Source organism: Passer domesticus, chromosome 24 (genome assembly GCF_036417665.1).
Source record: "Passer domesticus isolate bPasDom1 chromosome 24, bPasDom1.hap1, whole genome shotgun sequence".
In the NCBI taxonomy this organism is placed as follows: Eukaryota; Metazoa; Chordata; class Aves; order Passeriformes; family Passeridae; genus Passer; species Passer domesticus.
Genome location: NC_087497.1, coordinates 736,501 through 759,907, shown reverse-complemented (window position 1 = coordinate 759,907; position 23,407 = coordinate 736,501). Strand labels below are relative to the sequence as shown.

At 44.7% G+C, this 23,407-nt stretch overlaps 1 protein-coding gene across 10 annotated transcripts in view; it reads left to right on the top strand.

The window, feature by feature from the left end:
* The window catches only part of LOC135285643 (lethal(3)malignant brain tumor-like protein 3), a 42,074-nt gene that overhangs the window by 1,505 nt on the left and 17,162 nt on the right, over window positions 1-23,407 (top strand). For 2 of the 10 annotated variants that reach the window (XM_064398114.1, XM_064398115.1), the window contains exons 2-15: window positions 816-920; window positions 8,043-8,151; window positions 8,459-8,567; window positions 9,900-9,957; window positions 10,994-11,082; window positions 12,228-12,332; window positions 12,966-13,101; window positions 13,594-13,685; window positions 14,623-14,774; window positions 15,536-15,612; window positions 17,835-17,920; window positions 21,526-21,636; window positions 22,777-22,891; window positions 22,992-23,091. In XM_064398114.1, the coding sequence (XP_064254184.1) occupies window position 920; window positions 8,043-8,151; window positions 8,459-8,567; window positions 9,900-9,957; window positions 10,994-11,082; window positions 12,228-12,332; window positions 12,966-13,101; window positions 13,594-13,685; window positions 14,623-14,774; window positions 15,536-15,612; window positions 17,835-17,920; window positions 21,526-21,636; window positions 22,777-22,891; window positions 22,992-23,091 (1,340 nt within the window). In that variant the 5' untranslated portion in view covers window positions 816-919. Of the gene's footprint in view, window positions 1-815; window positions 1,049-2,084; window positions 2,235-8,042; window positions 8,152-8,458; window positions 8,568-9,899; window positions 9,958-10,993; window positions 11,083-12,227; window positions 12,333-12,965; window positions 13,102-13,593; window positions 13,686-14,622; window positions 14,775-15,535; window positions 15,613-17,834; window positions 17,921-21,525; window positions 21,637-22,776; window positions 22,892-22,991; window positions 23,092-23,407 lie in introns of those variants that run through there. The other 8 variants (XM_064398113.1, XM_064398116.1, XM_064398119.1 and 5 more) reach the window with 8 other exon arrangements.

The window sequence follows — 23,407 nt, the reverse complement described above, 5'->3', positions numbered from 1 at the left end:
AGACCATTGCAGTCCCACTGACTCCTCAGGACCCAGGGTGTGTTTTGTTTGCATCAGCCATGCTTTGTCAGCAATTTTATCACCAGTTTTTTTATTTACTGAAATTTAAGGCTTCACACTGATTTTTAAAAGTAGCATTGTGAATTTATTTAAAGCAGTGTCTGCAGTCTTGCTTTAAATGCGCTTAAAATTGTGTGGGTTTATCTGCAGGAGAAGAACTGGCTAGCCCTTATCTCACTTGTATCTTCATGCAAAGTGTTTAGTGCAGATACCTCTGGGTATGACAATACATTCCAATGGTGTTGAGGGTGAAGCTTCAGTGTAACCTCTTTGTCCTTTTCCATGAGTGCTGGTAGTTTTTGAGAGATGACGTGCTGCAAGCCTGACACTGGGACATGGAATCAGATTCTCTTGGGATGACAATGGAGATCATAAAATCGTGGAATACCCTGAGTTGGAAGGGACCCACAGGGATCATTGAGTCCAAGTCCTGGCACAGGACACCCCAATAATCCCACTGTGAGTGTTGTCAGACTATAAGGTGTGGAGTGTCCGTGTGCCAGTCCATGCCTCACTTCTGGGCAGGAAAGTGTTCTGGAGGCCTAAATTCCATTCTCAGAATTGCACAGTTTGAATATCAAGGAAATGTAGATAAACTGGATCAAAACCAGATTGACCCACAGCAGTGATTACTCTGGGCATTTACAGTCTCTCTGTGAAATAACACGGTGATTAATGAGTTGCATTGTCGGTTCTTCTTCCCCACACACTGTTCTCTCTGTCCCATATTTTCTGTAATTTTTAATCTATTTCAGCCTCTCCTCAAGCCCTCCAATTGTGCTGCATGGGCACAAGAGCAGGAAGAAGGAGACACAGTAGGATGAAGAATCAGATTGGAGACTTGGGGGAAAAATGACCAAGTGAGTCCTTGTTAAGGAAGTCTGGCAGCTGCACACTCCTGCACGTGAAATCAATTACCAACCAAAGCCAACAGAGATCTGACCAAACTCTCTTTCTCCTAATTAGCATCACTCACCGTTCTCCACAGGTGAGGTGTGAGAGCAGACATGCTTTGCTGAATTTGGCAGATTATTTTCCAGAGAATGGTTTAATTTACTGGTAAAATACTTCACCCCCAAGGAAAGGGTGTTTTATTGCTAGGTTTATCATCTTTTGGCTCATCTCCTGTTTGTTTTGGTTTGTTTTTTAAATTTCTGATTGAATCCAGCAAAGTGATGGGATAAATGCATGGTAGAGCTAAGCAGACAGGTAGAGGTTGTATTCATGAATCACACAGGATTTGTTTTGACAACACTATTTATGCTGTAGCTTTTTAACTTTTTGAAAGGCTGAGAGAATTGGGTTTGTTCAGCCTGGAGAAGAGAAGGCTTCAAGGTGACCTAATTACAGCTTTCCAGTGCCTAAAGGGAACCTACAAGAACTCTGGAGAGAGACTATTTACATGGGCCTGGAGCAGCAGGGGAAGCAGGGATGGCTTCACACTGACAGAGGCAGGTTTAGCTCAGATATTGGGAAGGAATTCTGTGTGAGGGTGGAGAGGTCCTGACACAGCTTAGCCAGGGTAGCTGTGGTTGCCCCTGGATCCCTGGAAGTGTCGAAGGTCAGGCTGGACAGGGCTTGGAGCCACCTGGGATAGTGGAAGCTGTCCCTGCGCATGGCAGGGGGTGAGACTAGATGGAATTTAAGGTCTCTTCCAATCCATTCTAGGAGTCTGTGATTCTACTTTGGGTCACTCCTGCAGAGCATGAAGGTTTTTAAGGTGTGTAATTCCTGAGTGGCTTCAGGTGATGTTCAGAAGTGTGTTTAAGTGTTGTAGTGATTACGAGTGATTCCCAGGGACTGGGGTTAGCAGCTCTCTGGTTTCAGGCCTGGAGGAGACATTCCTGGGGCTCCCAGCTGAGCCCCATGGATGTTTGTGCATGGCTCAAGCAGCCCTCCCCAGAGCCGCTGCCCTTCCCAAGCAGGAGGAGATGTGAGTTGGGAAAGCAGCTCAGCACCAAAGACTCCTAGTGAAAGCCATAAAACTGGAAGTACACTGTTTCTGCTCCTCTCTTTCCATAAAGGTTTTGTGCCTCCTTTTGCGTCCCTCCCAGTCTGTTTGGAATAGGTCAGAATGTCCAGCATGGCACCGAGTGCCTGTAAGGACAGGAGAGAGGAGCTGCTGCCACATGGCTGTCACGGTGTCACCCAAACCTACAGAGACAGGCAGCAAGGTGGGTGTGGTGGCAAAGGGGGACAGTCAGACTCGAGGAGGCAGTGCTGTCAGGTGTGTGATGCGTGTGCTGTGTGAGAATGCTGGAATGCCAGCTGGCATAGGCAGGGAGGGGCTGGGTGTGGAACGGGCACACATTCAGCAGCCACAGCCTGTGCCAGTGCTTTTCTTCTGACTGCTGACATAGATATGTGAGTGTGTTTTTGACACAGCCGTGTCAGCAAACCAAGATGAGCAGCTCAAAGACTCCAACAGTGCTTTGGGCTTCATTCTAGGATGAGCTGCTGGTTTAGAGTAAACTCACAATTTTGCTGTCTGATCCTGTAAGCTGATTGAGGTCACATTGCCATGGTGCTGTTTATTTGTCTCCCAGTGCAATACCATACCATAATCCATATGTTATCATGTGCTTAGGGGGAACTTGGAAGGGCTCTGTTTTACAAGTGAGCTGGACAAACTCCTGAAAACCCAAGTACTTCATCTTGTGGTCCTGTGGCAGAACCTAGACAAAAAGTGTTTGCTTTTCCTCTGTATCAGCCAAAGCATCCCTCTCCTTTCCTAGATCCTTTTTCCACTCTAATCTTTCAAAGCAATCTTTTCCTTGATTTGTAGTTAAAATTTTTCCCTCTTAATGGGAAACAAAAATTAGTAGGAAGTGCAATGGGCAGCTCGGAATTTCTCAGTTCTGAATTTTGTCTTTTTTTCCCTTCACTGGCATAGGCAGTCTCTTCACGGCATTAAATGCTTCTTGGTGGCTACTGGCACTTTCTTTTGAGGCATTGGTACAGTTCCATTGCAGGCTCTGAAGGTTCATTTCAGTCCCTAACTGATGAGGTTCCTGGAGATGAGGCTGGGGTTTTGTTTGGTAATGCTATTCATTCAGCCTTGCAAAATATTGCTTGCCTGAGGTAAGTAACAGGTTTTGATGGGTGAGTAAAGCATCATCTGTCATCATCACAACCAAGTACAGGCGATGTGGCTGTGTCTGAGCTCCTAAGTGTTCTGAGCAGTTCTGACTTCAGTTGTGCTGCAAGGAGTCACGATGGGGTTTGTGTGTTTCTGTTTAAAGTGCAGCTCTGTTCCTCACTGATGGCACAGGAGAGCCTGGCAGATGTCACATGTCAGGTGTCAGACACCGCTGCAGAGCTCCCAGGAGATGGGAGCTCTCAGAGCAAGTTTGCACTGAGTGAGAGGAGCAGCTATGCTCAGCTCCTGCCCTGTTTCAGGGCAGAAAGGTGATTTGTAAATCAGTTATTCCCATAACAGCACAGTATCAGATGGTTCCCTTGATGCCAGGTGCTTGTTGAATGGGATTTTCCCTCCTGGTCCATGGAGGCTTAGCCAGAAGTGCTGTAAACTTCATGTTAATATTTGATTTACAGTCTTTGGGTTTATTGCACCATTTCATTCCTCACCAGAGAGAGACATTGAAATCCTCATGTCATTGGAAATTATCCTGGCAGCACCTGAAATGGGATTTCTGTTGAAATGTTTCTCTTCCCATCAAGTCTGATGGTGTTTATAGAAGTAAACCCCCATCCACCCATTTAGCCTTCACACTCACTTGGAGTGAACTTTTACCCTTTTTTCTTCTTGATTTTTTTTGTTATTTTTTTAAATTTTTCATTTCCCGACAAAGATAAGATGGATGTTAAAAGCTAAAGTTGGTTTTCTACAGTAACAATGAGGTGGTTTCCTAAGCCTGCACTGGTTCAGGGGCAGAAATGAGATCAAACCCTGAGTATTTTTGACCTCTTCCTGTGGATTCCCTGTCTAAAGATAAAGCATTGAGGTCTGGGTGGAAGCATGTTAATTAGGCTTCGTTATCTCTGCCAGCCTGGCAATCATTTGTCATTTCATAAATCTGAATCTACAACTTGGAACTGAATGACTCATCTCAGTTTTGCAGTATCTTCTTTTGCCTTAATGTTTCTGAGACTTAAAATGCTAAAGATGAATAGAAATCACAAACTGGGACAAACAAGGAATGTTTGGGCCTGACTATGGTTCTTCAAAATGTTTCATGTTAGTTTCTGCTCTCTTTTTAATTGTCCCATTTGCTTCCTTTTATTGGGTTGTCTTGATTTTATTGCAGATTTTACTGATAAGGGCACATTATAAGAAAAGCAATTTCTTTATTATATTTTTGTGTTTTACTGGATTTATAAAATGCAGAGATGAGAAAGACCAATTATTATCAGGACTTCTCTGGTTAAGTTCAAGATTTTTTTCTGCATTGTGATTTTTGACAAGTTTTCCTGGCCCAGTTTGAAGTAAATTCTCCAAGTTAATTACTTCTGTTCTTCCCAACTCCTTCTCCCAGAGGGAGCTTTGTAAATAATCTTGGCGCTTGAGCTTCTTTATTTTTTAAAGCCTGAACACAAAGAATAAAATCTAAAAAGGGATGGGCTTGCTCTTGTTGAAACTGGCAACCAAACATTTGCAACAAACAAATGTTTATAGATGTACAAGGCTACATCAAATATTAATATATTAAATACCACCCAACACAAGCTCATTTAGTCCAATTCCTGCCTCTCCCTGCAGCCGAGGGGATGTGGATGTGTTCTGTGACCTTCCACACCTGCAGTTCCAAGAAACCAGTGGAAGCTGGGGAACTCCTGCAGAGGTTGTCCCAAAGATATTTGCTATTGCCATTTTCAAACATCTGTCCTGCTTTTGGCCCAGTTAAAATAATCATAATGAGCCGTGGTGGTGTTGGAATTGGAGCTGCAGGAATGCTGAAGTGTCCTGTGTTGGCCTGCATCAGGTCTATGGGTCTGCCTTTGGCTGAATTATGCTCACACTGAGCCTGGAGGTAGAAAGTTGAGCACCTGGAAGGCTTCAGGTCAGGAATGGAGTTCAGGGGCAAACAGGGCTCTCATGAATCACAACCAAGGTCTGATGGTCACAAACCTGGGGTTCTGTGTTAGAGGAGGGAGAGTGACTGTTGACCTTCATTTGCAAATGAAGGTATTCAGCTGTTCTGTTCCTTTGTGCTGAAAACAAATACACAGAATAGCCTTCAAGGCTGCAAGTTCTGAGTCTTGGAGAGGAAAAGATCAATTTCAAGTGAGATAAATTTGAGCTGAAGGAACTTGAGAGCTCTGAAAAATCAGGTTGTTGTACCACATCAGGCATTCAGAATCAGGCCCCCAACATTCAACCTGTGTTCATAATCTTCCTTTTCTTCCTCCTCCTCCCTTTGAGCAGTGGGGAAGGGCTATGAAGGACCTTAAGCTATGAGGAAACAATTCTGCCAGCAGATGTGAATAAACCTTTATGCTTGGGGTGTTCTGAGATCAGTGGTCTACACTCCCATAAAACATGGAATTGGTCCATTGACTCTTTTGGGTTTTTTTGCAGCGGTGCAACTTTTGCCCTGTGTTCAATCCAAGTAATTACGCTTCTGCTCCTTACCAGCAGTAACATTCCATTGCAGAAACAGCTTCATTTTTATTGATTCCTCCTAATAGCAGAGAATCAACAAAGCACCACGTTATTTATTAGACTGAGACACCAAATAATAATGTGTTGTTTTATATTAGATGATCAAGTGTAAGAGCCCTCAGTACCTTGGTTAGTGGATCTGGTTGGAATGTTCAGCTGGAACACAATAACTGGCTGCCCAGAGAGCTGCTTTGTCCTTAAGATGCCAAATATAATTTTTTTTTTGTTTAATCATTTTTCCTCCTCTCCCTGCTATATTCCAGTTTTTGCATGACCAAAATGCATTTTTCCTTAACGCCATTCAGGAACATCTCTGGAAGGATAGATTATTTCTGGAGAGTTTGTGTGGATTTCATATTAGGAAACCTGCTCCACCAAGCTCTGTTGTGTAAAGGAAGATTTAGTCCTGATAGTAAATTCTGCATTTCCAGAACTTAGGAATGAAGGATAAAATTGTGGGATGAAACTGGAGGTTTTCTCCATGATCAGCCAGGCCTCACCCTCAGATCAGAGACTGTTAGTAAAGATGCCCGTTGTTTTTCTAATACAAATTTTTGTGTTCTGGGATTCGGGTTGGGCTTCCCCGGCTCACCTAGCCACAGGTGCACTGTGAGATTTTGGCAAGAGGCAGCCCCAGCCTCCATCTGCACTGGTTTGGGCAGAGCCAGAACTGTTCATTCGTGTGCAGGGGCATCACTGCCCTGGAGACCTCTGCTCCTGCAGTGCCATGGGCACCTTCCCAGCTCCTGGGCACAGGAACTCTGTCTGGAACAGCATGTGGAGCTTGGGGATCTCCTTCCACTGTCCTTCTGCCGTGGAACTGAGCTGTCCCATCAGCCTCTGCCCCTAGAATCTGCACCAGGATGCTGCTGCTCCTGAAGTGTTTGAGGGAGATGAACAGGATGGAATCCTGCAGGAAGCTGAGTCCACTTAGAATTATAATTTCTTCAGAATGGGACATTTCTCTTTGTGTTGAAATGAAATGATGCTCTGTCTCCTTGGGTCTGCAAAGAAGGATGTGAGCCTTCCAGAAGCAAGTCCAGCATCTTTGAAGCTTTAAGAAATACAAGCTTTAGATAAAGAGAGGGAAGAACATTTGGGATGAAGCTTTGATAGGGTGCTGGAGGCAGGATCCTGGGGCCAGGAAGCACACAGGAGTAGAAGACGGGACTTCTCCATTCAACAAAGGAGCCCTGTTTCAGAGTGAAGCAAATGCTTTCAGACTGGAGTTTCAGTGAAGTGCAGATGGCTGAGAAAAGATCTCAGAATAATGAAGTGCTTGGAATAAAAGCTTTGGAGCAGAGCTTGCAAATGCAACCACCTTTGACTTGGCTCTTTCATTCTGGAGTTCAGTAGCTCCATAATGCACACAATAGGGAAGATCAAGGAATGGGTAATCTTTTCAGCTATTTACTCATCAGAAAGGTGTTTTTTTAGTTAAATTTTTTTATGCTTGGTTGCATTTACAGGTCCGGAGTAGTAAACGATTCATAGTGACACTATTTAACACACTTTAATAATTTTATCTGGACCAGTAAAGTGTTCCTGCATGGCCTGTGTTTTAAGCTGCAAGGATGAATCTCTGAAGTCTGCCACATATCATGCCTTTTCCAAAGCTGCCCTCTGTGTGTCTGGATGGGTTTTCTGGTTCTGCATCTGGATTTTCTGTGATGTCCTTGGCAGGACAGGCTGAGTGTGTGAGGGGCTGTGCTGGAGCAGGGGTGAGTGTCAGACCCCTCCCTCCTTCCCAGCTCTCCCTCCTCCCCTTAGTAGCACAGGGTGTTGGGAATGGGGGTTATGGTCAGTTCATCACAAGGTTGTTTCTGTTGCTGCTCAGGGAGAGGAGTCAGAGTCCTTCCCTGTTCCAGCAGGGAATTCCTCTCATGGGAGACAGTTTTTCATGAACTTCTCAAAGTGAGTCCATCCCATGGGCAACAGTTCTCCACAGACTGCTGCAATGTGGGTCATTCTTCCCTGGGGTCAGCTCTTCAGGCTGTTCAGCATCACTTTGTAAATTACCAGTTTCCTTTGATTAAATTACTCACTGTTTCAGCAGAGCTCCCTCTCAATAGTATCAAGGAGTCATGAACGTTGGAAAAGACCTTTAAGATCATCAAGTCAACGAAGATGTGCCTGAGAGTACTATTGGAGACCAGTGCTCCAAAATAAAAACATTACAAATAAAAGGGGGTTTTCTTTGCCTAGGTGGTGTGGCAGCACACTGCTGATGGTTACTTCCCTCACAATGGGATATGAGTGTCAGTTAATGAAAGTTTGTAAAGGACTTTGACAGAACTCATTGTCTGAAAGGTCTTTTAACATTTTAATTTGATACTTGTCTTTTTCTTTACTTCTGCAGTGCCAAGACAAGCTGTGCCCTGCTCTGATTCCCAAACCCGTGAGCAAATGGATTGCTTTGAGAATGGAAAGATTTGTAATCAGACAGGCTCCCAGCAGCACAGGGAGAGGTACAGAAATCCCAAATTTTTCCCATTTTTTGTTTGAAAACATTTAAAGGGAGCATGGTGTTGCTGTGAGTAGAATGAACCTGTCAGACCAAGTGTTACAGTTCTATATCCAGGAAATCCTGCAGACACCTTTCATTTCTTCATGTCCTCAGCCCAGGCCTCCTCATTCCAAGATGTTCAGAGATACTGGAAACAGTGCAGGAATAATGTTTTAATTTTATATTGTTTTTAATTTTGGATGTTTAATGATATCAAAGACATTCCAGATGATTGCAGAAATGGGAAATAATGGAAATCTTACTACCAGCAGTGGCTGTCAGGTGGCTGAGGCTGGCAGACCTGTCAGACGTCTCCGGAGGAAGAGAAGATTGCCTCTGGATTCGGAGGATGAGGAGGAAAATGCCTATGAGGATGAGGTAAATGAGGCTGCATGTACTTCCTTTAAGGAGAGCTGTGAAAAGCAGGGGCAGTTGTTTCAGAGTTCCTTGTGCAGTGACAACTGGGCTGAGGGAGCTTGTTCTGTACCCAGGGAATGGTCTGGGTCTGATCCCGATTTACATCAGTGATGGGAATATCTGTTCTGAGGAGTCACAGGGGTGAAGGAATAGCTCTGGTGAAGTGAAAGTCAGGAGTTCACAGTAATGACACCACATGTCTCCAGAATAGCTACACTAAAATACTGTTGTGTAGTTCAGTGTCAAACCGCAGGGTTTGTTTGGGTTTTGTTACATACTTACATGTACTCTCACTGCACCACCAGAAACCTGTATTAGTGGTGCATAAACAGCAGTACCTCAGTCCTGATCTGATCTTTCCTTCAGTTTCCTGCAGCTCCTAACTCCCTCCTGGGGCCCTGTGCTCTGCTCCTGCCCATCAGTGGCTCTCTGAGCCATTTTATGTTTATTCACATAATGCAGGATACTGTGTGGCAGAACAGGGGCAATAAAGCTGCAGCCTTTGCTGTCATGGGCAGTTTAACTCATTGTCTTGCTCAGCTTTTCTCTGGGATGTAGGTGAGATGTTTTAAGGGATGGATATTTTCAGAAGTCCTTGCAGTCTGTCTCTTCCCCCTTCTCCTCGTTCTCATTAGAAACTGGACCCCTGTCCCTTCTGGGGAGTATTTGGCAGGCAGCTTTGGATGCACATTTTGCCTGGTTTTGGTTTGCTCTGAGAAATGACAGCCTGGGAGGAAGCAAGCCCGAGTTTGCAAACACACAGAAGGAACTGGAATGATGGTGGGGCATGGAGTGTGACACAGAGAGACCACATTGTCTGGGGTGTTCATCTGTGACAGGAGTTACTTGAAGCTTCTGCTTCCTTCAGGGCTTCATCACTTCCTTTTTTCCCCCTGTATCCATTCCCTTGCATAGATGGATGTAAGAAAGGGAAAGGAAAAAGGAGTGTTCCAGTAAGGCTGCTGATGTGAGCAGCAAATTCTGCATTGCAGAGAGCAAATCCTCTGTATTGTAATGGAGATTTTGGTCCTGTGCTGCTCTTTAACAGCCACATTTAAATGAACTTCAGTAGCATATATTAAGTAACTTGTAAAGCACTTTGGGATACCAAGATCAGCATTATCTGTGTAACATTCCCTCCTGATGTTCTTTCAGGGTTGTTCAAGAGACAGCAATGCTGGCTAGTAGTCCTTTTAGTTACCTGTTACATCCGTGTTGTACCTGCATTGTGAGATGATCAGAGGGAGGGAAAAACAATCTTGCTAAACTTCTTTTTAACATATCTGTGTCTAGGAGAAGAATAAATCAAATAATATGAAAAGCCGCAGAAACACTAAACCAATAAAACAAGGTGAGCTAAGCTCATAGTCTCTTTTCTCTAATGTTTATAGATTTGTTTTTAGTAGCTATTATAAACTGAATAATAATAAACAGAAGAATAAAGTACAGGAGAGCTCATTTCACATTCAGAACGGCTTATTAGGTACATAACCCTTTTACCACTGTCAACTTTGAAGGTGTATTAGCAGGAATATCCTGGATTTGCCTGCATGATGGACACAGGGTAAGGATCTGGAAGGAGTCAGCTTCATACAGAGCTCTCTGAAGACAATAAGAATCTTTTTTTCATTGACTTTGGAGAGCTTTAGCCACAGCCTACAGTGCTAAGTAGAAATAAATTGTAAACAACATGATTGATTGTAGACTATGAGTTAAATGTATTACATACCTTAAATCAGTCAGTATGTAATGGGGGGGGGAGTTTTAATATACATTTAGATTGTAATTTTCTTTGTGTATGACTGTGGTTCTACTAGAATGAATCCAAGTTGTCATCATGTGAGAGCTGCCTCTCTAGTAGATGCATTGTGTTATTAAGAGGTTAGTAACACACTTATATGTGTGTATATAAAAATATTTGTGAATTTAACAAAAAAATCACTTATTTTATTTTAGGCTTATTTTAGCTGCAATTATATACCTCTCTTTGCTGCCTGTTAGTTTATATTTAACCCCTTATTCCTCTGTGAAATGTCAGGAGGAGGAATTAATTCCCACAATTTTAAGTTTTTCTGTCTTGTCCGGACTTTCCCTTGGCACTTTTCCATAGGCAGCTTGCCAGCAGTCCAGATGCCACAGTTCATTTGACCTGTGATACAGTAAATTTTCATTTCCTGGGGAATGAGCATGGTTTTCCTATTGCTGAAATTTCCAAAAGCAAGCAAAAGCAAACAAGGAAAGCAAAACCTTTCCTCTGAAGTTAAGTAACACTGCCTCTTCTGGGGTGCCACAGCAAACATGGGAGGAGAAGGAGAAAAGAGGAGCAGAAGCAGAGCAGGAGGCATCAGAGAGAGGCGTTCATTTTCTTGTTGTTTTTGATTAATTAGTGCTTCCTGGAAAGAAGAAGGTATGGAACTGGTCTTCCTACCTGGAAGAGGAACAGATGCCAGCTGCTCCCCAAAAGCTGTTCAGAGAGGTTGGCAGGTTTTTTTCACTCTCTTGCTGTTTTTCTTGGGCAACATCACAGGATTACCAGCTCGGTGGAGGTGGGACTGAACACCACCCTTAAGCTAGCACTTGTATTTCTGAGTTGCTTGGTACAAGTAGGCCAGGGAAACAGGCATTTGCCCTGGGCATCTCATCCCAAACCAGGGTGTAAAAAATGCTGGTTGAATCTCACTAATAAGCAGCAGCTGTTTGGATCTGATCTGCTCTGCTCTGGACCAGTTAGGCAGCTTCCAAGGATGGCTGGAGAGGGATAGCCTGCTGTCTGTCACATATCCTGTGGGATTGTACAGAGCCCTCCCAGCCTGTCCCTGTGGGAAGCCATGGGTCTGCTGGCTCAGGGGATGGTGTGGGCACGGTGGGGAGTGCCAGGAGGGAGGGTGGGCTTGTGTCAGTCACATGGCAGTGCCAGAGGCTGGGTTCAGCCTTGCTGAAGCTGCCTCTGCACCTCAGTTAAATGTGCAGCTCCCAGTGAGCTCTTCAGAGCCCAGGGCTGTTGGTCCTTCCAGAAGAATCTTTAAAGGAAGGTCCAGTCCTGCACTGGATCATTTGCAATCCCAGCTCAGGGTGCTTTTAAACTTTTACTGTATTTCAACTGTTTGACTTGGATTCAGGCTACAGATGAATGAAAGACACAAATGTTTTCTGGAATAACTGTAAAACTAGGGTGCAAGACCAAGCCTGCCTTGTCCCTTTCACCATTTGAAGATGACCAGTTACCTTTTGGTGAGAGTCTGCACTGACACAAAGTGATTGATTGTAGCTTTCCCTGGTCTTTGATTCTGCATTGAGCTGGGAAGGGGATTCTTTTGTGTTTGAGAAGAGCTCATTTCTGCATCTGCTCAAAGATGTGTTTGTAGCTAATTGCAACAGTGCAGTGGTTTTGAGAGATTATTTAGAATAACGAGTAAATGTGAAATATGGTGATGGTGCCATTACTGATCCTTGAGCCTGTACCTGTTTGTTGGAGCACCGTCATTTGGGGTGGGATTTTCTTCTCTGAGTTGAGCATTTGAAGCCTGAAATATAAAAATTGAAGCCTTAAGTATGTTATGACTGCTCTGCAATAGATTTTGTCTTTAGGAATTAAAAACAAATGTTTCTTCCCCTTCACAGTATCAGTCATTCCCACAAGGCCGAAATGGATTTAAAGTTGGAATGAAATTGGAAGGAGTGGATCCTGAGCACCCCTCCCGCTTCTGTGTTCTCACAGTTGCTGAGGTAGTTGCTTTTCTTGTTTTTGATTCCAAAAGTCCCATGTACATCTATATTTTTTTTCCAATAAAAACTAGAAACATTAGAGTAAGAGTACTTTAGTTAGTTAATTAATGGTAGGAGTTCAAGGTGACACTGAAGGAAAGGTGTTATGTAATTAAGGATCTTTGCCTGAAATCCTACTGGCATATTTTTGCATTTGTAACTAAGAATAGCAAACCTGTTAATTGCCTGTAGTGAACAAATATGAAAAAGAACAATGCCATGAGGCCCTAAGACTTAGTAAATAGAAACAAGTCAGAATGCTTTTATGCAGCTTCAGTTATGTGAAATCTGGGTTGATCTGGTATAGACATTTAAGTTCTGTGGCTCCTTTTGTACTCCAGAAATGTGTTCATGGCATGGGGCAAGGGCTCAGGGAGGTTCCCTGACCAGTTCTATTTCTAGCTGTTTGAAGTAGGGAAAGAGGAGCATGGAAACTGGGAGAGAAAATTAGTTAAAATACAACTAGAGTTTCTGAGAAATAAATGTGATCCTAAGTTACTTTCTCTGTAAGTGCAAATATGAGGGAGTGTTTTATTAGTGATTATTTTTCTCCTTTGTGACCCTTGGTGATAATCAGAGCTTCTCTCACTGTAGGTCCAGGGCTACAGGATGCGGCTGCACTTTGATGGTTACCCAGAGTGCTACGACTTCTGGGTTAATGCTGATTCCTCAGACATCCACCCTGTGGGCTGGTGTGAAAAAACAAGCCATAAGCTGCTCCCCCCTAAAGGTATGACAGAAAATAGAGCAGTGTACCAGAAACCATCAATTCTACTAAGATATCCTGTCTCTGCATATTTCATTTTTTGTGTGATTTCGTCGTGGAACTCAATCTGAGGGGCTAAAGGGAAGAGGTTTAAGTAACACAGTGACTCACAAAAGAGCAAAATATCTTCTCTGTGATATTCCCAAAGACTGACATTATTAGTTACAGTAGAAACTCTGGATTGAATGTCTCTCTGTGCTTCAGAACTTGCTTCTTTTCTGCGTTCAGTTCTTTCCTGCATTCAATTTCCTAGAAACATTTGAAGGTTGAGATTAATGATTGGACATTATGGTGAAAAAGAGAGAGCTGGTTTAGTTGAAATGCCCAGCCCCTGGAGATCATAGCAGGGCAGTTATCATGCAGAGTTCATATCCTTTACAGGTAATTTCCATTTCTGAAAAACCCACCAGAATGTACCAGGGCCATGTAAAACAATCTTTTTTTCTCTCTTCCTAGGTTTCAAGGAAGGAGAATTTAATTGGACTACTTATCTGAAGAACTGCAAAGCTCAAGCAGCTCCAAAAAGCCTTTTTAAGACCCTCAGCAGTGTAAGTGGTGATATGGAATAGAGGGTTTTCAATAGGTCTGGTGCTAAGTGAGTTTTGACCAGAATATGTATGTGGTTTTAATATGCTTATGTCAGAGGTACAACCATAGTACAATCAGATGCAACTTCCTGCTGTGTTTTATTTTTAAGAAGGAAAACTCATACAATTTTTCTTTCTTTCCCCAGTCACTGACTTCTCAGAGAAAGAATTTGTATTTCCCTTCCTCCTTAATGCTGGAGGAAGAGATTTACTGAACCATTTATTAAATATATTACAGCCGTCTGTTTTACTGTGCCCCTACAGTCAAGATATTTGTGTCACTTTCATCTAGTTTAATCATTTCCAAAATAATTTCTGGATTCCAGCAGCATGTTCATGTGTGCCGTGGGATTAATTATGGAGCTGTGGATCTTGAGCATTTGTCATCCTTCCCCACTGGTGCTCTCTCAGTGGCTGTTAACCTCAGTTCCTGTGAAATCCTCCATCCCATTCCATGTTACTGGGATGACATGAAGCCCTTGGGCTGCTGGATTCGAGGCTGCACAAGGACAGTCACTGACTCCAGGAGGATCAGGGTCCAGCTCTGCCCTACTTCCCACTCAGTCACTTCATCTCCTTGAAGACTCTCCTAACTTTTCCACCAGTAAAAGAGGATGTGCAATACCCATTATCCTCAGCAAATCACTGCAGAGTGTCTCAGTCTGGGAGGCTGCAGTGGTCAGTGTACCTGGAAATGCTGGTTTTTTGAGCCACATTAGCTGTTTTTAGTAATAGTCATTGCCGGGACTCATGGAAAATCGTGTCTGCAAACCTCTTGATAGGCACTGTAGTGTGTTTTGGTCCATGGGTTTTGGGATCAAAGGAGTTTATAAGGGGGATTTCAATGGCTTGATCAAGAATGTGGCTGATGGCTCTTTCCTGGTGTCCTGTTCCTCAGCCTGTCACACCTTCTGGGTTTCGTCTGGGAATGAAACTGGAGGCAGTGGACAAGAAGAACCCGTCACTGGTTTGTGTGGCCACCATCACAGACATGGTGGAAAACCGGCTGCTGATCCATTTCGATAACTGGGATGAGAGCTACGACTACTGGTAAAAGACTCTGTCTCTTATACATGTCTAAAGCTAGACTGGCTTTCTGTTAAATGCAGGCCCTAAAGTTGGGATCTTATATCAGTTTTCAGGCATCTGAATAATTACTTGGGGTTTTCACAAAGTTGCCCGGTAGTTCCCTTCCTGTTTGGGTGCTGGGCAGGTCAGTGCAGAGCCAGTGGGGGTTGCCTGAGCTGACTGGGAAGCATTGGAAGTAAGAAGACTTGCGGTGCCTGAAGGGGCTCCAGGAGAACTGGAGATGGTCTTTGGACAATGGACGGAGGGACAGGACAAGGGGAATGGCTTCCCACTGCTAGAGGGCAGAGTTAGATGGGATATTGGGAAGGAATTGTTCCCTGGGAGGGTGGCCAGGGCCTGGCACAGGGTGCCCAGAGCAGCTGTGGCTGCCCCTGGATCCCTGGCAGTGTCCAAGGCCAGGCTGGACATTGGGGCTGGGAGCAGCTGGGGACAGTGGGAGGTGTCCCTGCCATAGCAGGGGTGGAAGGGGATGGGCTTTAAGGTCCCTTCCAACCCAAACCATTGCAAGATTTACTTTGTATTTCCCTTACTTTTGGGACAGCTTGAATGCCTTGAAAACCCAGTTTACACATTCTAACAAGGCAGTGCTTGTCTTCTACACCATGATCACACCCACTGAAAGCATCTGCTCACCCAGCAAAGGCCTATCAGACAGCATTTGAAATCCTCCCTTTCTTTTTGCTTTCCATCTGACTGGTGCCAAATTTCCCTCTTTGATTCAGGTGTGAAACGAGCAGCCCATATATCCATCCTGTCGGCTACTGCCAAGAAACTGGAACCCCACTGACAACACCACCTGGTAGGTTGCAAGTGAGACTTCCTGCCTTAGCCAAAAAACCTGCAAACTGTATCTTCCACATAATTACATACTTGCAGGTTCCATGTTCGCTTCAGAACTCTTTACTGCCTGAACAGTATTGTTGTCCCTGCTTTTTGCCACTGAAATTTATTTTGTTTCATAGTTCACGGAAGAAATCCCTCTCAGTTTGAAGAGACAGTTGTCTGTTAAGGAGGGCAGGAGCCTCTCTTGAAATGGAAAATGTAAACCACCCCCCTCCAAATTATTACAATTTTGAAATTAAGGGACTCTCAGGCAAAGATATGGGAATAGAAATAACAGTTCTTTATTAGGGGGAAAAATAAAAATTAAAAGAAAATATAAAAATAAAAATGCAGTAATACAAACCAACCCTGGCAGAGTCAGAAGAGGCGCTGAGCCCCTGTGGGTCAGGGTGGTGGCACAGTCCCATCCCATGGGGGCTCAGCCCTCCTGCAGTGCCAGCTGTGCTTCTGCTGGAGCAGGGATCCTGCACAAGGCTGCAGTTTTCCTCTGCAGCTCCAGGGCTGCTGGAGATGGGCCTGCTCTTCCTCTGGCAATGCAGGGCAGGAGAAAGCTGCTCCTCTGGGCATGCAGTGGGCAAAGGCTGCTGTGCTGTTCCAGGCTCAGATTGGATCCAGGTAGGAATGCTTGGCTCCTGCCCTGGGCGCAGCATCTCCCAGTGGGATGCTGGAATTTTCTCAGCCATGCAGGGACACTCAGTGGCCATGGAGAGCAGAGATCTCCTGGAGGGAGGATTGGCTGTGGGAGAGAGAAAGAAAACTGCCCAAAGAACAGCAGAGAACTGCCCAGCTCTGACAGATGGGGACAGAACACACACCCAGACACATCTTGCAAGCTAGGACAAAATGGAACAGGGTTTGGTAATTTATAATTGCATTTGATTTTAGAAGGGAGAAAGGGAGAAGGATTTCCAGCATTTCCTTCAAGGTGAGCTGGGAGAAAAAGGGGTCTGTACCTTGATTTCCTAGATGGAATTTCTGGAAATCACAGAATACTCTGGGTTGGAAGGACCCACAAGAATCATTGAGTCCAACCCTTAAATGAACGGCCTATACAGGAATTGAACTACAGCCTTGGCATTGTTAGCACCATGCTCTAATGATTTCCTAGATGGAATTTCTGGAAATGAAGGAGTAACTGAATCCACATCTCCTTCTGCTGTACTGGAATTTGGTAAATGAAAAGAATGTTGGCAAATAAGGGAGGACAGAATGTACAGGGAAACCAGTGTTGTTTTCAGGCCTTGGAAGTGCACATTCACCTTAAAAATAGCAAACATAAAAAAATTAAGCCTGACATTTGTCAGACTGACAGCCCTGGAGCAAGAATTCCTGTAGTTGCTGTGTTCCAGGTTCAGTGGAGCAGGAAGCACTGCCTGATCCCTCTGCATGGGGGGAATTGGCCTCAGTGCCTTTACTGTAGATGTAGAAGGGGTCATGAACAATCCCTCTCAGCAGCACCACATCTGTTCCTGCTCCTGGAAGGTTCAGCAGGGCTGGACTCTGCAGTTCTCTGCTCATATCAGGATTTCCTGTGCCCCCACAACACCTGCAGCCAGTTCTGGTCTCCCTGATGAAGGATTTAAGTGCAGCAGTTTGCAGACTGTGCTCTGCATTTAGTCACTGCACCCTCCTGCCACAAGGAACCTGCCCTGGGGGTAAACATTAGTGAAATAGGAAAAACCTAGAGTAGTTTCTTAAATGCAATTGCCAGGGAGACATCTCACTGTTGTTACAGCAGCACACCCATGGAGCCTTTTCTTTTCTCTCCAGGCTGCTGGGTTTACTCAGCCTGGGTGAGCAGGCAGCAGGAGAGGAGAAGGTTCTACAGTCTTACAGGTGCTCACACATAGAGCAGTTAATAAAACAGGAAATTAATGCAGTGATGCCATTACACATCACAGAATCATCTGACTAACTCACAATTGGAGTTTTCTTTAGAGAATAAGAATTGATTAAGCTGTGCAGAAGTGAACTCACCAGGGTTCAAGCCCAGTGTAAAACTGGGGAACTAGCAGAGCTGCTCTGGGTGCTGGAGGTGGTGGGTAGGGGCAAACAGGCCACTTTCCAGCACCATCCATTGCAAGTGCTCATTACAGTGTCACAGAGCTGCCTTTTTGCTGTCTGTAACAGTAAATGTGGGGTTTTTCTGACAGAAGTGTTTATTCTCTGTTTTTTCAGGACACAGGGATTCCAAAGCCTTCTCATGGGAGAAATACTTGGAAGAAACTAATTCCCAAGCAGCCCCAGCAAGAGCCTTTAAACTGGTAGGTGAATGTCTTTGATTGCTCTTGCTCAGGTGCTGTTATCCATCCTTTTTTGCTAGAGGCTTTGTTTGAGCATGGTTCACCTTGTCTGTGCGAGGAAGGTGAAACTGTGGTTTACTTTGAGTTTAAGATCATCTCAGTGCTGCTAAAACAAAAACACACAGCAAAATACAATATTTTTTTGTTTTTTAATATTATGGAAGGCTGGCTTGGAAAGGATTTTTGACTAAGTATCTTCAGTGGCTCCATTAGCAGATTTAAGGGCAGAGCCTTCAGTCCAGAAGCTTCCAGAGGTATGTGGGAAGTGCCTGACAGAGGGCACAGAGAGGAGAAAGAGTGCAGTTATCTGGTGTCCCCTCTACATGAAGTTTTAAAAACCTTTCTGAAATTCACCTTGCAGTTGTGCAGATCTGTACTTCCCTGGCTGGTGAGGCTGGAATTAAGGTAGAGAAGTTCATATCAAGGATTTACATGTGCTGATACAGATCATAGTCCTTCTGGGGAGGAGCCAGCTGTGCACTCCACAGAAATAAATGTATTAACAGATGAAAGAGCATTTCTACTAAACCCCTAAGACCATCCTGCAGACTCAGTATGAAGGTGCTTCTCTCAGCCTTGAGATAGTGAGCTTCTGTTTATTTCATTGCAGTTCAGTGTGTTTATCTGGAATCTCACTGTGAGCAGAAACAAACCAAAAGCCTCTAAAATGACTGTACTTTTAATTTGATTTTTTCCATTCCGCGCTGCTGGCTCACCTTGCTAAACTTCGCAATATGTTTAAAAACTCTCCTTTGCCATCATGACACTTGCCTGGCTTCCTTTTTCTGAAGTGGGATTGCAGGTTAATACCTGCTGCCCTCCTGTGTATTTTTCTGGAAAGGTCTTTGGGACTGAGGAGGAAAAGCAATCAGGGAGGCCTCAGGTAAGACTGGCAAAAATGTGGCCAGACAGATTTGATAATTGCCAGACTTCAGCGGGTGTCCACATGAGGTTGGTGCAGGCTGCAAAGTGGTGTCAGGGAGGTGGAAGAAATTTTTGCCTCTTCAGAGAACTGTAGGGCTTTAACTGGAGTTATCTGCAGCACATCCAAAACATCCCTGGGACTGAGGTTTCCCGTAGCTGGGAAGCACCTTGGAGCCAGGGCCAGGCAGGATGAGGGGTGGAGCCTGTCAGTGGGACACAGCTGTTGCCCCAAGGGTGGACTAAGCTCTTTTGAAATCACAATAGAGCTCGAAAATGTGAAATTAAAACTCCCAGCCCAAGTCCTCTATAAGATTTGCCATTGTGGCTTCTTCCCTCGGATTTTCAGGGTATAAAGTGTGGTGAGAGATGTCACCTGAACATAAGAGGGCTTTGCTCAGGACAGGGAGCCTGTTCAGTACTGAGAACTCCCTTCTTTGTGGTCTTCCAAAGTGAAGTGTCTTCACGAGGGGGATGGAGCTGCCTTGTCTGCCTTCTTTCCTGTTTTCCAGATATTTCTGCAGCCATTGTTCTGCTCCTTCAGGTATCAGGCTTTGAGAGAAGAGTAGAAAGACCAATTCTGGCCCTCATGAAACTCCAGAGTGCAAATTAGCATCTAAAACTGTGTTTCAAAAATGAGACAGAAAAGAAAAGGTATTTGATATATCAGCAGTTAATAGGACTCTTTCAAGATCAAACCTCTTTTTTTTTTTTTGGCTTGGTTGGACTGAAGTGCAAATAAATGGCAAAGTATTGATTTTTTAAAAATAATTATTATTATTTCAGCTAGCAATTACAGGAAATCAGTATATAAAAATGCGGGTTGAGAGCCAGAACAGGCATTTCTCACTGAATTAGCTTTTAACAATTTTAAAGAGCTGTCTTATGTAGTCTGGAGACATGGGTCATCAGCACAAATAGCAGGTCCTGGTTCTGGATTTCTGCCCTCTCTACCCAAAAACTCAGGAGACAGCTCCAATGTAAGCATTGTTATTTCAACCCATCCTCTTGGGCTGGCAATTCCAAAACATTCATAAGCTATTGCCAAAAGAGCAGCAAGGCTTAAGCAAAGAGTCTGGCTCCTCTTCTGGGCAGGGTTTGAACCTTGAGCACTCAGCTCCTTCTTCAGGGAGGACAGACAAGGTTGGCTGGTTCAATAAGGTGTTCTTGAAAATAAAAGCAGTTTAGATTGTCTGTTTTGTGGTGTGTCCAGTGTCTGACAGCCCATTGATAGATGTCTGTGTCCAGGTGAAATGGCCAAAGAGGAACTTCAGGTGTGGAGTTAAACCCCTTAGCTCAAGAGTGCATCTCCTTCCTGCCCCCAGCCACTGGCAATAACAAGGGTAAGGAAGACTGGGAGGGAAGAGTGATTTTAATAATTTCATTAACCTGGTCATGTTCAAATAGACAATTTATAATTTCTTGCTAAAACCCTCACCTCTGTGTGCAGAAGTGAAGAGGGACATGTTTTGAATGACCATCCATAACCCCCTGCTGAGGAGGTCAGAGGAGGAATTTGTAGTCAGATAAATGGAAAAATTGGTAAAAACTGTTGCTTAGAGGTTACACAGTGTGCTGAAAAGGGCACACATCAGGTCAAAGGACATTCTGGAGTTTCCCCAAAATCTTCAGGGTTTGAGGAAAAGGGTGAGTGAACCTCTGCAGGGGAGGCTCTGGGGCCAGAGCTGCTGTGAGCCCCAGCACAGCAGCTCCCAGCAGCTGTTCATGAGCAGCACAGGTATTGTCATAAGGAGTAATCTGTGTAATGAGGGTAACTCTGACAGCCAGGAGCTGTAACTGATGCCAGGGTGGATGTAGGGTAGTGAAGAGAGGCTTCACCCAATGGCATGTTCAGATGTGAAAAGTGGGGAACTGGCTGTTGTCCTTGCTGGTGTGACATCACAGAATAGTCAGGTTGGAAGAGAGGCTGGAGATCATCCATTCCAACCCCCCTGCCATGGCAGAGTCACCTGGAGCAGGTGATACAGGTGGGTTTGGAATTCTGCATCCACGTGGGTTTGGAATGTCACCAGAGAGGGAGACTCCACACCCTCCCTGGCCAGCTTTTCCAGTGCTCTGCTACCCTCCTGGAAAGTTCTTCCTCATCTTGAGGTTTTAGTGTTTTATTTCAGGGCCATTGCTCCTTTTCCTGTCACTGGGCCCTCCTGGAGAGTTTGGCACCATCCTCTGACGCTTGCCCTGGAGATATTCATATGGACTGTTGGGATCTCTCCCCTCTTGGTCTCCTTTTCTAGAAAAGACCATGTCCCTCCCGTGTGGCAGTGTGCTGTCAGGCTGGGGAGGCTGTGTCAGTGGAGCCGCTTGTGGTGGTCCCTGGCCTTTTGTCTGTGAGGGAAGGGTCTCTTGTTCTGGCTGGAAAAGCTCCTCTGTGCTGAGCCACCTCAGGCTGCTTCTCCAGCAGTTTGGGGCTGCTGACAAACACTCAACTAAGTCCTCTTGGAAACAGTGACTTTAACCTCTTGGAAACTCTGATTTTAGCCTCTGAACAGTCTGCCATGTGAGATAGCCCAAAACTCCAAAGGCAGCTAGGGATGGATGGAAACTGGAGCACATTTCATTCAGAGCAGGTGCTAGCTCTGAACTCCATGGCTTTTTAGCATTCTACTTACAATCCTCTCTTCCAGCGTCCTCCTCACGGATTCCAGGTTAATACGAAGTTAGAGGCTGTGGACAGGCGAAATCCCATCTTGATAAGAGTGGCAACAATCATTGACAAAGACAACCATCGCGTTAAGGTATGACCTTGCTCCCAAGTGCAGAGCCTGTGCTGAGAGCCCTGGGATGAGCAGCGCAGGGAAAACAATGCTTGGGAACAAGGAGCAGCAAACAACAGCCTGGCAGCTGTTGCATCCAGGCCTGCCCAGCTGGAAATGGTTCCTGTTGCTTTGTTTTGCTGAAATCTGATGGAATTGGCCTGGTGTTGGTTACTGTTCTAACGTAACTGTTTTGAACTAACACTTGACAGCGTGATGTCCCATCTCTTGGCATATTCCCTGTGGTCTCCGTGACTGATGGCAGCAGGAGTGTTCTGCTAAAGAAGCTGCCTGACTGTGGTTTTTTCCTACCAGGAAAGGAAAACCCAAAGCAATTTAAACCCTGGTACATGTGGGAAGCAGCGTCATTTTCCAGTACAAATTTGTCACATAAATGCATTTTAACCTAGTCTTTTCCTGCACATATATTCCCCAAATAATCTGTTGTGCTTTGGGCTCTGAGAAACTAAGTATGAGGCAGCTAAAGTGGAGGCTGCACTGATGGAGACTCCATGGCCACAGATCTCCTTCCCAAAGGATGATTGCATGGGCAGGAGTGGAGTTCACTCCCCATTATCTGGTTGATTCTGAGTCTCATTGCTGTGAACAAAAGCCAAGCTTTGCCAGTCTCTAGTGGCATGATACTCAATTCATACATTGAAACTTTCCTGCATGAACAACCCAGTAGCCTTTAAACTCCAGTGATCCTCAGTCTCTGTTAACCTGACCTGGATCTGAGCTACTGCCAGTCTCTTCATCCAGCAGCAAATTGCAGCTTTCACTGCAAAACTCACCAAGCTTGTTGGCTTTTATGGTGCTTTGGGATCCACAGAAAACAAAACAAGTAAGCATTTGTGTGTGCATAGCTTTGGACTTTGCATGTTAGAGCATCCCACGGGCTGTGCGGTGACAGACTGTGTCCCCAGAACCTGTGAAACACAGATGCAGGAAAACAAAGAGTTAGACTGAACACAGAGATGATTTTGCCTGACTGAAAAATTAATCTGAAAGGTAGAATTAATCAGCCCCAAGCTGAGCAAAGTGAAACAAGAGGGGAAGTTAACATAAGACCTGAGTCATGCCCTGAACTGTGTCTTTCTCTGAGACTTCTGCTTCTTTCAGATACATTTTGATGGCTGGGACCATCACTACGATTTCTGGGTGGATGCAGACAGCCCTGACATCCATCCTGTAGGCTGGTGTGACAAAACTGGACACGCTCTGCAAGTCCCTCTAGGTAAATACAGCACACGCTGTTGTTATGTGGGATAATTTCCTAAGTGCAATCTGCTCCTCATGTGCAAATCTGTTTATCTTCCTTTTTTTACTACTCTCAGGTGCTGAAGATCCAGAGGGAGCAGTGGGACAGGCGTGTCCTACTCCGGGCTGCCAGGGGATCGGGCACGTCCGGGGCCCCCGATACGGAACACATTACACGTATGTGGATGAGTGCTGTTAATGGCAACAACAACAACAATAATAATAATGATACAGCACCAAGCAACTGCACTGCACTGAAATGATCTCAGGGTAGTTATTCTGGAGATAGCTATAACTGCAATCACAGCTCCCTCTTGTGTCTAAGCAGGCTGTTTGATCATAAATTTTGTTTATACCACTATAATCGTGATAGATGCAATGCAAACAGATTCATTCGCTCCAGTTTCTACATTCCAGCAGTACTGAAGGAATTATATTTGTGAAATGATATACCCAAAACATCATGCAAGGAGACAGTTAAAGAGGAGAGGGC